The following is a 13,303-nucleotide window of genomic DNA, read 5'->3' on the forward strand; positions in this document are numbered from 1 at the left end:
GGTTATTATAGGTAGTTGTGAAGTTTTTGTTAGATGGCTATATAGGTGCTTGTATCTTACACTTCTTTTCTGATTTGAGATTCTTGTATAAGGATTGAAATATCCTTAAAATGTTTTGTTTAATTTTTTTTATTCTTTGTCGATAAAAAAAAAATCTTATTTTCAAATATTTACTTACATAGATTAAAATTGATATAATGTATAATTTTTAAAATATTTTAAATTATAAATTATTTAATCACTTTGTCATTATGATTTATATTATATATTAGTAGAAAGGGTTATTTAGTAACAACCTTTTACATAGATTTATGGAATAATTAATATAGTTTAAACTATAATGATATGCTAACTAGTAATCTGTATTAGAGATTTAATTAATAGTTAATGTAAAAGTCATCATTTTATGTTAAAAGATAATATTGTTTGTTGACAATATTCTTTACTATAACACACAAGTAAAACCAACTACCTATAATGAACTTAATTAAGTCAATATGATCGTAAAATAATAATTAATATGATAGTTGATTTTAATGTAATAGGTAATATGATGACTATGAGTATGACATATATTAAATTTGATTCATACTAATAGATAATATAATAAATTATGTTTAGATTCAAGTAGATTATAGATAAATTAAATGTGATTCATATGTTAATATTGTTAGTATCATTAATATTGTTAGTATTATTATTATTATTAGTAGTATTATTAATATTGTTAGTATTATTAATATTGTTAGTATTATTAATATTATTATTATTATTAGTAGTATTATTAATATTGTTAGTATTATTAATATTATTAATATTGTTAGTATTATTAATATTATTAATATTGTTAGTATTATTAATATTGTTAGTATTGTTAGTATTATTAATATTATTAATATTGTTAGTATTATTAATATTGTTAATATTGTTAATATTGTTAATATTATTAATATTGTTAATATTATTAATATTGTTAGTATTATTAATAATAATAAGTATAATAAAAATCATAATAAAACTAAAGAATTTGCTTGGTGTAGTGGTTAAATTTTACTTGGTTGCTGAAGGATTGTTGAAGGAACCTGGCTTCGAATTCCATTCATTGCTTATTTTATGGTGTTAATATTTACATCCGTATGTAATAATCTGTATGTAATTCGCGTTTTTCTTGTAGTGACATTGATTGCATTTATCTTCTTGAAGTAATATTATGATACATGACTTATTAAGCCTAGGTTATATAATATTTTTTTATCTAAAATGGAGTAAAACACAAAATTGTACAAGACAAATTGTCTTTGCAAAGCTCATATTCTGCCTTTTAATATTGACATGTTTTCACAATATCTTTTTAAAAGACAAATATATTATATTAATTTTCTGTAACATAAAATAAGGATTTAGAATATTCAAATTGAGTCATTAAACACTATGTATATTTGTCGTTTGTACAAGCATTAGTTTATCAAACAAGGAATATACGCCAAACGCTTTGCATTTGTTGCCGTGAGATAAAACATTACATTGAAGCATTGCATCTTCTAAGGAAACCTTTGTCTCTAATCATGATCCAATGCTAATACCAAAACAATCTTCACATTTTATACTTGCAACACTTATTTAAACTAGCTCTTGGATTTGGTGCGCTTTTTTCTAACAAACAATGTATCATATTTTTTTATTAAATAATAATTCTATAAAATATATTTAAAATAAAACTATTTTATATATATTTTAAAATATTATGTATTTAAATAAAATATGATTATAATACTAAGTATTTGACATATAGTTTAATGATATTTTAGATTACAATTTTATATATTACCTTTAAGGATTATCATATTTATTAATATATATTTGGAAAGGATACTGTTTCTGAATAATTTATTTTAACTATTATCATCCACCAATATTCTTACTATTATTGGCAACATATGTGTATATTTTTTTTATAATAATTAATGCAATTAAGAAGTTAAAATTGTAATAATTTTTACAGTTGAAAAACAAAATGGAAAGAAAATGTCAATATTTATACTTTATATAATAATAATAATTGTTTTATATATTTATATGCGCGCGAGCGTTAGGAGGAAGAAGAAGCATTATAAACCGCGGGATGGATATAGCGGCAAGATTTGATTTACGAACAAACTCTTTTTCTATAGAAAAAGAGCATTTGCCTCACAGTTATTCGTTCATTCATTTTTGTGTTTGTGCATTTTAGAGATCCTGATGGTGAATGAAGGTAATTGTCTCCCCAAGATGGATCTGCTAAGGTCAGAGCCTATGCAATTGGCTCAATTGATCATTCCAATCGAATCAGCTCATCGAGCCATCTCTTACCTTGGCGATCTCGGCCTCTTCCAATTCAAAGATGTGAGATTCCTTTTCATTTCTCATTGCTCTTGTTTTAGATTCCTTTGCTGTGAATTCTGGAACCTGCATTGCCGTTACTCTTTTGATGCTCTCACTCACTATTTTCAATTGTGTTTTGATGCCTTCATTTCTCTGCATCTTATTTATTTCTTACATTGACAACTGTTTGTTTGAATTTATTCTCCAGCTCAATGTAGATAAAAGTCCATTCCAGCGAACTTATGCTTCTCAGGTGCATATCAAATCTCTACCTGCGCTTGCGTTTTGGTTTTACGTTTTAAAAAATAAAAATCATTTGCGCATTTGTTGTGTGTTATTGAAACTCTAATGACGCGAGATTTGGATAAACTGCATAATATTTGATGTCATTGCATTATGCGAAGGCCTTATCGAGCTTGTTTTATCTTCAGTTGACTGTAAGCAATTTTCACGATTCTCATTTTTGTTGAAAACACGACCGGAATTGTAGATATTTTTTGTTTTGTTTTTGAATGTAGGTAGGTATATCATAATTTTTTTATTTCAACATGTTTTGGATGTTCAATTTATGTAACGGCAAACCTGTAATGAAAAATTAATTTCTATTATTGCTATCTTAAGCACATTAGAGAATTCCTTCTAGTAAATATAACTAGGTGATCTCAGTCAGGACTTATTTGGATTAAATTAGAATAGGGTGAAATTGATTTGGATTAAACTAATTTTGAATTGGTGAACTAATTGGAGATGTGCTCAAATTGAAGTTCATACATCTGGAAGAGTTACAATGAGACTGTTCTATCTTTTTCTTTGTGCCAGAGGTATTGGTGAGGCTAAGTGACAGAGTATTACGTCTTTCAGGAAACTTTAAGCTCCTCCATTAATTTTGGTTTTATATGGTAATGCAAATTATCAATGTTGCTAAAATATCCCATCTGTGGTACTCCTTGTACTTTCAACAGTTTGAGAAAGTTCGTAACAGCATATACTAATTCTAATACACCATATTTAATGGAAGTTATTTTGATTTACTGAACTGGAAAACTTACAATTTATCATCTAGATTAAACGATGTGGGGAAATGGCGCGTAGGCTACGGTTGTTTAAGGAACAAATGATGAAAGCAGGTGTCTCACCCTCAACGACATCAGCGAGGGAGGATAATGTTGATCTGGAAAGTTTGGAGGTCATGACATTCTCTGAAACTTTTGTTACCCGTTCTTCTGCTCAAGAACACAGTATCAAGTAATAAATTTTTTGTTGGTGTCTAGGTTAAACTTGAAGAACTCGAAGCTGACCTCCTAGAGATTAACGCAAATAATGAGAAGTTGAAACACACTTACAATGAGCTATCAGAGTATAAACTTGTTCAAGAGAAGGTATGGTTTATTATGTTCTTCACTGCCACAAATGCCATAATCGTTTCTGATACTTAAGTTAACTTTGCTGTTCATCTCTCTGGTGTTTAAACTCTAAATAGAAGTGTATAAGCGTTAATTTTTTGGTATATTATTATGGTTTATTTCTGTCTACCTTTATACATACTGTTAGTCCTTATTCTTGGTTTGTATGTATTTTATCAAATAGCTTGGTCTTTTATTTTCTTTCCTTGATTGGATAAGAAAATGGTAATGCCTTTTTTGATTTATCATTACAGGTTGGTGAATTTTTCTCTTCAGCAAAAAACAATGCCGTAGCTCACCAGAAAAAGCTTGAAGTTCAGATAACTGTTGAAAGGTCTATTGACAGCCCATTATTATGGGAACAGGTATAAGCTGCAGCTGTGTATTTTCTTTTTGCTACTTTACAGATTTGTTCTCTTTCTGACGCTTAGTAAATTTGTGCTCAGGAGGAGACGTCAACAAAGCAAATTAAGCTGGGCTTTATCAGTGGACTTGTTTCGAGGGAAAAATCAGTTCCTTTCGAAAGAATTCTATTTCGTGCTACTAGGGGAAACGTTTTTCTCAAACAGGCTGTGGTTGATCATTCTGTTCTTGATCTTACGTCAGGGGAGAAGGTTACTTTAAATTCCTAAATTTAAGTCACAAACCTCTTGCAATTAGATATGTAGTATACTTGATCACCTAAGTTCCTCCTTTTATTTAAAAATCTGTGAACTTATAGAGACGAACGACAATGCTGCTTTGACATAATTGTATATATAATTAGTCTTTCTGATTATGGAAGTTTACTCTTCTATTGCTACTAGTCACTTCTATCTTCTTAGTCATTTTTGGTCCATAAAGTCACAGTCTCCCTTTTTACAGGTTCATAAAAATGTATTTGTTGTCTTTTATTCTGGAGAAAGTGTTAAAAGTAAAATTCTGAAAATATGTGATGCTTTTGGAGCAAATCGTTATCCTTTCTCAGATGACTTGAGTAAACAGCTTCAGACGATAACAGAGGTAAACTTAATCTTTAATTTTATATTTCCGCTTAGTTTTCAGTTGTTGTTAAGCTTAGATTTCTGCTTAGTTTCAGTTGTCTTTTATTTTCAGTTTTCAGCTTCAGATTGCTGAATCTTTAGAATTTCTTGTCGATTATTAATAAGAACAGCATATTTGTTATTCAGTTTGGACATGTTAGGTGAAAGTTTTACACCTTTAGTTTTCTTCGTGACTTATTGTGCAGCTATTTTTCAGTTATGTTCTTTTGGTGGTAACACGTGTCTTATTTTTCTTCAATAGCCTACGTCGAACTAAGTAAATTTCAGTGATCTCGATCAACCTTGTCACTGTTTTTTAGTTGTTAGTTGTTCTTTTTTCTTATCCAAGTTCAACAGTTTTTATGCAATGACATAAGTGAACTATTTTTCCGATAGTGCTATTTGCAAGGAATGAGGAATCTACATTTTTTATGTTGTGGGACAATACTTATATTATTAATTGACTTTATATACCGTACTTTTATAATAATTGTACATATATATTATATAAGAAAAAGATAAACAAACACCCAACAAAATTTAAACACCTTTATTATAACTAACTAAAAAGAGAATAAAAAAATGAAAAAGAAAATAATAAGCCATATGATATGAGTGTTGTTGAGGATGTTGATTGAGTATTTAATAAAAACGAGTGGTATATTTATCACTACTCTATTATATATTATGTGGTGGAAAAGTGTAAAATATATACATTTTAAAGTTTTTGAATATTTAGCTTATATGCATATTACAGAAGGTAGAAATAAATTTAATCTCAGATTAAAACCATTTTTATTGATTATGATAAGGGTGAATTTAGCTATTAACTTTAGGTTAACAAAAACAAATAAATTATTCATAGTAGGGATATGATTTTTAATGAAAGAATAATATTTAAGGATAAATATAATATAGTTATTAACAACTCAAAACCCAATAAAAAAACTGTTTGTAGAGGTAAATGATTTTTCAAAAACTCTTGTAATTGAGAGTCCTCAGCATGTCAGAGTATTCTACTCCAGTTCTTATATTATGAAGGTCTTCTCGACCTCATATCCCTAATAGGAGATACATGAATTATATGTTATTGTCTGATGAAGGGAAACATGAAAACAATGACGAAACATATCGAACTATAAACACTGACAAGTGGAAGCTTGTTATGAAAGATAAGATGAAGTCGCCGATCTCTAATCAAACTTAAGAATTAAGTACCTATGGGAAACAAGGCACTTCACAACAAATGGGTTCACCGGGTGAAGGAAGATGATGACGGCTCCAATAGATACAAAGCCAACTAGTCATAAATGGATTGCAGCAAAAGGAAGTAGTTGGTTACATTGAAATATTTATTCCAATTCTGTAGCTAAACACTACCAGGTTTGTCTTAAGCATTGTGACTAGTGAAGAAATCTTCCTTAAGAATTTGGATTTGAAAATTGCATTTTTTTAATGGTGATTTAGATGAGGAGATATATATACATCAACTTAAATATTTCTTAGGGAAAGGGAAGGAGAATATACTGTGTATATATTGAAGAAGAGTTTGTATGACTTGAAACAACCACCAAGATCATAGTGTAAGAAGTTTGATGGCTTCATGCACAAGAAAGGATTCGAAAATGTTGATCAATGTTATTTCTTCAAGAGATATAAATTCAATTATATCGTTTTTCTTACTTTATGTAGATGATTTGCTAGTGGTAGGTTTGAACATGTGTGAAATTAAAAACTTAAATGAAACTATCAAAAGAATTTAACATGAAGGACTTAAGTCCAGTGAAGAAGATCTTAAGAAAGCAAATCACGAGAGATAGACGAAAAGGAATTTTGTAGTTATCTCAACTAGAGTACATCAACAGTATTTTCAGAGTTTATCATGGAAGATACGCACATTTTTGTCTAGTCCTTTTTGCCTCTCCTAGGATAAGTTATTTTAGAGAGAATGGCTAAGGTTCATTAACATGGAAGATATCAAGCTAATTAACACATTTTTGTATAGTCATTTTTGCGTCTCGTGGGATAAGTTACCTTAGAGAGAAAAAGAGAGAGAGCTTATGGATAAGGTTCAATATGCTTCTACCATTGGAAGTTCGATGTACACACGCTAGTTTGGCCAAATATTAGGCATGCAATGGGAGCTGTAGAGAAGTTTATGTCAAATTGAATTTAAGTTCATTGGGAAGTATTCAAGTGGATTTTGACATATCTATAAAACACCACAGAAATAAAGGAGAATTAAAAATTGAAGACTTTAGATGCAAACTTTGGAGGTGAAGTCAATCATCAAAGAAGTACCACTATTTAACTTTTTACTATTGATGCTACAATTATTACTTGGACATTGCCGATACATAAAATTGTTGCTTTATCTGCTAGATTATAATATAGTAACAGAAACCAATAAAGAATTTATGTGACTTTAAGGATTGTTAACAAACTACAATTTATCCCGAAGAAAAATGCTTTGCACAATGATAGTCAAAATGTAATACATACGTAAAAAATTCAACATTTGTTATCATTTCATCTGATCTTTTCTTGAAAATGAGGTTCTAACGTTGGAAAAGATCCAAGACAGTAACTATTGACTAACAAATAGCAAATAAAAAAGTTATTGTATTGATAAAGTATGAAGACAAATTAAAATAAGTGTGAAGTGAAAAATTGTTGAAAATGGTCAAGAAACATTGTTTTAATCTTGAGAGAAATAAGGAAAAACAATAAAAAGGAAATAATTAGCAAAATAATAGGAAAAGAAATGTGCAGAATTTTTTTTTTTTGCATTCTCATATAAATATAATCCATTTACTTTGTAAATTAATCAATTTCAATATAAGAAAAAAAAACAAAGAAAGAACATTAGTGAGAAAAAACATTATTTCATGTATAATTATTCACCATATTAGAGATTTCGGATTTTATGATGCGAGCTTCTTGCCACTTCCCCAGGCCCAAGTGGTTGGTCTACTTTATCCATAGTAGCAGCTCTTCATAGACTGATTACAGAAAATGTGCAGAAAATAATAACTGTGTACTATGAACTTGATAGGTTTCAGGAAGACTTGCAGAATTGAAGACTACCATAGAGGCAGGATTGCTTCACCGGAGCACTCTATTGCAGACAATTGGATATCACTATGATCAGTGGAGCCTTCAGGTTTGTTTCATTTTACATCTAATATTTCTTTGAACTACTACCAAAAGACATGCATAGACAATAGAGTATTTGATTCCTGTTTCTCTTTTCAGCTTTTCTGCTACTTCTGCAATTAATTTTCATTCCAATGCTAACATTTCCTTTCTTCAATTTTAACTGATAGTTGAAGAAGGAAAAATCCATTTATCACACTCTAAATATGCTTAGCATTAATGTGACAAAGAAATGTCTCCTTGCAGAAGGTTGGTGTCCTGTTTTTGCGACAACCCAGGTCGGTCCTTGAACTATGATTTTAATTTCTGATGCGTTGTGCAGAAGCATACACGTAATGCCGTTTTTATTGGCTGGCCTAGCGAATTAATTTGATTCAATACTTGACAGATTCACAAAGTATTGGAGCAGGCAACTGTGGACTGCAGTTCTCAAGTTGGGGTGATATTTCAGGTCTTACATACAAAGGAATCACCGCCTACCTACTTTTGCACAAACAAATTCACTTCTTCTTTTCAAGAAATTGTAGATGCCTATGGGTAAGTTATGTGGCCCTCACCATGAGCATTTCAAATTTCATTCCCCTCTTATTCAAAAAATCCCTAGCAGGTAATTGTGATCTGACTTGCACTTTTAATCATAAAGAATCAAGCCTGAAGATTTAACAATTTTAATCCAATGTGATGGCACATGTTATACGGGTCCTTTTGGTCGGTATAACTTTTGCTCATTTCAATTAAAACTTGATCTCTCCATTATATATATATAACACAAAGTGTTAGAATCACACATCACAACTTAAGCCCTCCACAAACTTATACTTCATCTGATTATTATATATAGCTTATTCTATACATAATAATTCTTGTAACTTTTCAAGACATTGTAACTGCATTATATGAGTCCCACCAAAATACGCTGCCACCCGAAATTGAAGTTAAATTTGGTAAAGATTTACAAATCCCAGTATCTGGTTACTTTGTCACTTGTGAATTTGAAGGAAAAAAAAATTAAACAATAAGTCACAGATTTAGTGAGAACATAATAAAAGTTAAAAAATAAAGTTACTTTACCCATCCAACTACTAATTCTATCCCTTTTCATGCATGCTGCCTTGCTCTACTTCGACTTTTTTTCCCATTCTTCATTCTCGATCAAGACTCAATTCTTCTTTATTTTCCTTGCCATGGATCTCATTTACGACATTGAGTTGCTTTTCATTTGTCAACATAAAAATAATGTATTTTGTTTCTCTATTGTCGGGATATGATAAATGAGAAATCAATCTTACGCCCCGTAAATCATGCTAAAAACTTTCTCCATTAGATTAAAATTTATATCATACTTATAAATTCTCATAAGAACCCAACAATGTCTTCCAAATTATCTACCATGTATGTTAAATTTATAGTAGAACATACCTTCAGAAAAACTGGGGACTGGTGTAAGTTTATCAACTCTTGCAGCCATCATAATAGTGGTGACAAATGGATTTTATGTGATTAAGGTAGGATTTATGTTTTCTTTTAGAGTGCGTCTGGTAAGCCGTTCCAGTAATATCTAATATTGCTGAAGTGTTTTGGCCACAATTATCACATTATCAAAGTCCAATAACCGATTCTTAGTTGCTTCTAGATTTATTGATAATCAGCCTGAAACTATAATATTATTACTTGACAGAGTCGCCAAATACCAGGAAGCAAATCCCGGTGTGTACACAATTATCACGTTTCCATTTCTTTTTGCTGTAATGTTCGGCGACTGGGGGCATGGCATATGCCTATTACTGGCGGCTTTGTATCTCGTGATCAACGAGAAAAAATTTTCGACTCAGGTACTTTACTTATGGTCGTGGATTTTTTGTATTCAATCTGAATGTTTCTGCCTATTTTATTTTATGCCAGTATCAGTTTTGTTCAATGTTGTTAATAACGACAGAAACTTGGAGACATAATGGAAATGGCTTTCGGTGGACGCTATATTATTACGATGATGGCACTCTTCTCAATCTATACCGGGATGATATATAATGAGTTCTTCTCTGTTCCATTTGAATTATTTGGACCCTCTGCCTATGGATGTCGTGATCCTTCATGCGGGTGGTTATCAGTACAATTTATTTAATATTATTAGATTTCCCTTTTCTCTTATACTAATTGGTTACATTATTTGTCTGTATTTGTCTGTGCAATATTTATGCATTCCCTTTTTTAGGGATGCTTCTACAATAGGTTTAATAAAAGTACGTGACACTTATCCATTTGGTGTGGATCCTAAATGGCATGGTACTCGGAGTGAACTTCCATATCTTAATTCTTTGAAGATGAAGATGTCAATTCTGCTGGGGGTATCCCAAATGAATCTTGGAATCATAATGAGTTACTATAATGCAAAATACTTCGAAAACAATATAAATATCTGGTAACAGCAAAAACAATTTTAGTTTTTCTTAGTCTGTGGGGTATCATTGTTTGATTTTCCGATAATGATTCAGGTACCAGTTCGTTCCACAGATGATATTCTTAAATAGCTTGTTTGGCTACCTTTCACTCCTCATAATTGTAAAATGGTGCACTGGATCACAGGCTGACCTGTATCATGTGGTTATATACATGTTCCTAAGCCCAACTGAGGATTTAGGTGAAAACCAGCTTTTTGTTGGTCAAAAGCTCCTTCAAGTAAGAAATTTCAATTTGATTTGGATAAATTTTGTTTTAGACAGATACCTCATCTGAACTGCCCACTGTTTCTTTGATGTTAGCTTGTGTTACTACTGTTGGCACTTGTTGCCGTACCATGGATGCTAGTACCAAAGCCCTTTCTCCTGAAGAAGCAACATAAAGAAGTACACTCAAAACCATTATTTTATTTATTTTTTTCTCATTTTTTTTTGTAAATCACATTCTTATTTTCATTACCATGCTTCCTCAGAGGCATCAAGGTCAATCTTACGCTTTGCTGTACAACGCGGATGATCCTAACGAATCAGAGTCACAAAGTGTTTCCTGTGACCATGATGAGTTTGACTTCAGCGAGGTTTTTGTGCACCAACTTATACATACAATCGAATTTGTGCTTGGAGCGGTGTCTAATACAGCTTCGTATCTACGTTTGTGGGCGCTCAGGTATGTAGTCGAAAGCCTGTGATTGTAGTCTTGTGAAATTTTGTTACAGTTTCGTATCTACGGCTTCGTATCTACGGAATGGGAATTACTTCCCCTACCGGCGCGTCCATTAAAATTGCTTTGCCTCTACCATATCTTCCATTGATTCGTGGATCAACCACAATATTCATCAACACCTTGTTCGTGTCATTGTTATTAGTATTATGATAATTGTTCTCGGTTAACAAGGAAGGAACGAGAATCATGGCCGGATTTTCATTGATGCTGAGATAGTGTGGATTAGAAGGATTAATAAGGTGATTAGAGTTTGACTTGTCATGATGAAAAAGTAATGAGCAAAGATAAAGAAATTAAAGAGATGGCCCCGCTTTCTGAGACCATTAGTTTTGTATATCTCATATAGAGAAAGAAGAGAAAGGTAAAAAAAGAAAATGATACTATATATGTCATTTCAAGGGTTGGTTGCTTCGAAATTCTAGTCAGGGTTGTTAAATGACAAAAACTGATACGGTTTTATTATCGTCCACTCATTAGTTGCAGCTACTTATTCTACAAGTTTTTCGTACCATTTTATTTCAATAGTAACTAGTGTCCTGTAAAAATGGAAAAAGTTTTATTAGATAGGAAAATATTTAATATATTGGAAATATAATAAATGGCAATAAAACTTCTTTTAAATGAACTTGTATCTAACAGAAGAGATTTGATGAGGTCACATTCATATCAAGATTAGTCTATCATAATATGGTGAATTAAAGTTCAAATATTCATTTGAAAATGTCTATATGTAGTATCCACATGCTTCAATTATTTATAAAAGAAGTTATTTGAGGGAAAAGTAAACACTTTGTTTAATTAATCAGAAGTATTTAGTACATATTTGATGTTCCTCAACATTTAAGATTCTTTTAGCTCAACCCTGTTGTAAACCGTTCTCCTTTAAATAATTCATATCCTTTGATTATAATTCTTTCCTTGGTTTTTGGTTTTGTTCAGCTTAGCTCATTCGGAGCTGTCCAGTGTTTTCTATGACAAAGTTCTGCTTCTGGCCTGGGGGTAAGTTCTTTAGTTGTGCTATGGAAAAGTGGCGGGCCATTAAGAAGGTTATGTGATGCACTAACCCTGAATGTTTCTGTGACCGATGCAGGTACAATAACACTATTATTCTCATTGTTGGCATTTTTGTTTTTATCTGTGCAACTGTTGGTGTGTTACTGTTAATGGAAACTCTAAGTGCTTTCTTGCATGCTTTGAGACTTCACTGGGTAGAGTTCCAGAACAAATTTTACGAGGGAGATGGTTACAAGTTCTTTCCGTTTTCCTTTACTTTACTCACGGATGAAGATGAGCTGTAAGGTGCGAAATACCAGATGATTTTCTAATAGATATGTCCTCCACAATCAAGTGGTGTATAGTGTAAAGTGATTTTGAAATTCAATTATTTTAATTGTTTTTTACTCATTAATTCTAATTGTTTCCAGACCACATTAACATGTCAAAATAATGCAATGGACAATTTATAACTGATGTCATGAGACGTTCAGTTTACCTGTTCTCTTTTAACAGATATCTCTTGCAGTTTAGTCCAAGACATTGGAATGTGGCAAAGTTAATTGTGGGGACACAAATTCATTTCATTCAGGTTACGTGCAATAACTATCGATAACGGTGAGTAATGTTTTGTAGCTAAAAAGCTAGCACACCGAATTACAGAAAAAGTAAATCATAAACATGGTCTAACAGTTTACCCCATAAAATTACATCATTCCAAATTATTCACATACACACTTTACTTGTTCCGATACCACGTTTAGGCATCCTTATATTTAATGGTTAGAGATATGTACTGCAGCTACAGTTGAGTCCATCGAGTCCACCCCTCATACATTCTGACCTCTGCAGATCTTGTAATATCTGTTTCTACCCAGTTCTCTCCCCATGAATTCTTTAAGATCCAGTAAGGTTTTTCCTTAAACCGGATGGGAGCATAAGCACCAGCACCATAGCCCACTCCATGATCCAATGCTTGCCGGAGATGTATGGGCATGAGATGCCACCAGTATATGTGTACATAAAAACTGCATTGATAGCAACTATGCCATGAAAAGGAAAAGTCAGTCTTTCTCTAATCTCCCACATGTTTTCTAAGTTATGAAACATGGCATGTTTTTTAAGTTATGAAACATGGAAGACGTTGTGGATCTTAGAACAATTAAGTTCGATTCTGTAAACTACCTC

The 13,303-nt window shown here is 31.4% G+C and overlaps 1 protein-coding gene across 1 annotated transcript; it reads left to right on the forward strand.

Moving 5' to 3' along the window:
* Nucleotides 1-2,102: 2,102 nt before the first annotated feature.
* On the forward strand, nucleotides 2,103-12,628 carry LOC137811604 (V-type proton ATPase subunit a2-like). The gene is made up of 18 exons (XM_068613403.1): nucleotides 2,103-2,382; nucleotides 2,570-2,614; nucleotides 3,425-3,547; nucleotides 3,633-3,740; nucleotides 4,019-4,129; nucleotides 4,211-4,378; nucleotides 4,629-4,766; nucleotides 7,842-7,949; nucleotides 8,113-8,220; nucleotides 8,331-8,479; nucleotides 9,621-9,774; nucleotides 9,879-10,039; nucleotides 10,155-10,361; nucleotides 10,435-10,618; nucleotides 10,702-10,785; nucleotides 10,872-11,065; nucleotides 12,062-12,121; nucleotides 12,213-12,628. Exons 1-18 carry the CDS (start codon nucleotides 2,239-2,241, stop codon nucleotides 12,418-12,420), a joined length of 2,454 nt encoding a protein of 817 aa, XP_068469504.1. The 5' UTR covers nucleotides 2,103-2,238; the 3' UTR covers nucleotides 12,421-12,628.
* The last annotated feature ends 675 nt before the right edge of the window (nucleotides 12,629-13,303 follow it).

The sequence above is a fragment of the Phaseolus vulgaris genome, chromosome 2 (assembly GCF_000499845.2).
Source record: "Phaseolus vulgaris cultivar G19833 chromosome 2, P. vulgaris v2.0, whole genome shotgun sequence".
Taxonomy (NCBI): domain Eukaryota; kingdom Viridiplantae; phylum Streptophyta; class Magnoliopsida; order Fabales; family Fabaceae; genus Phaseolus; species Phaseolus vulgaris.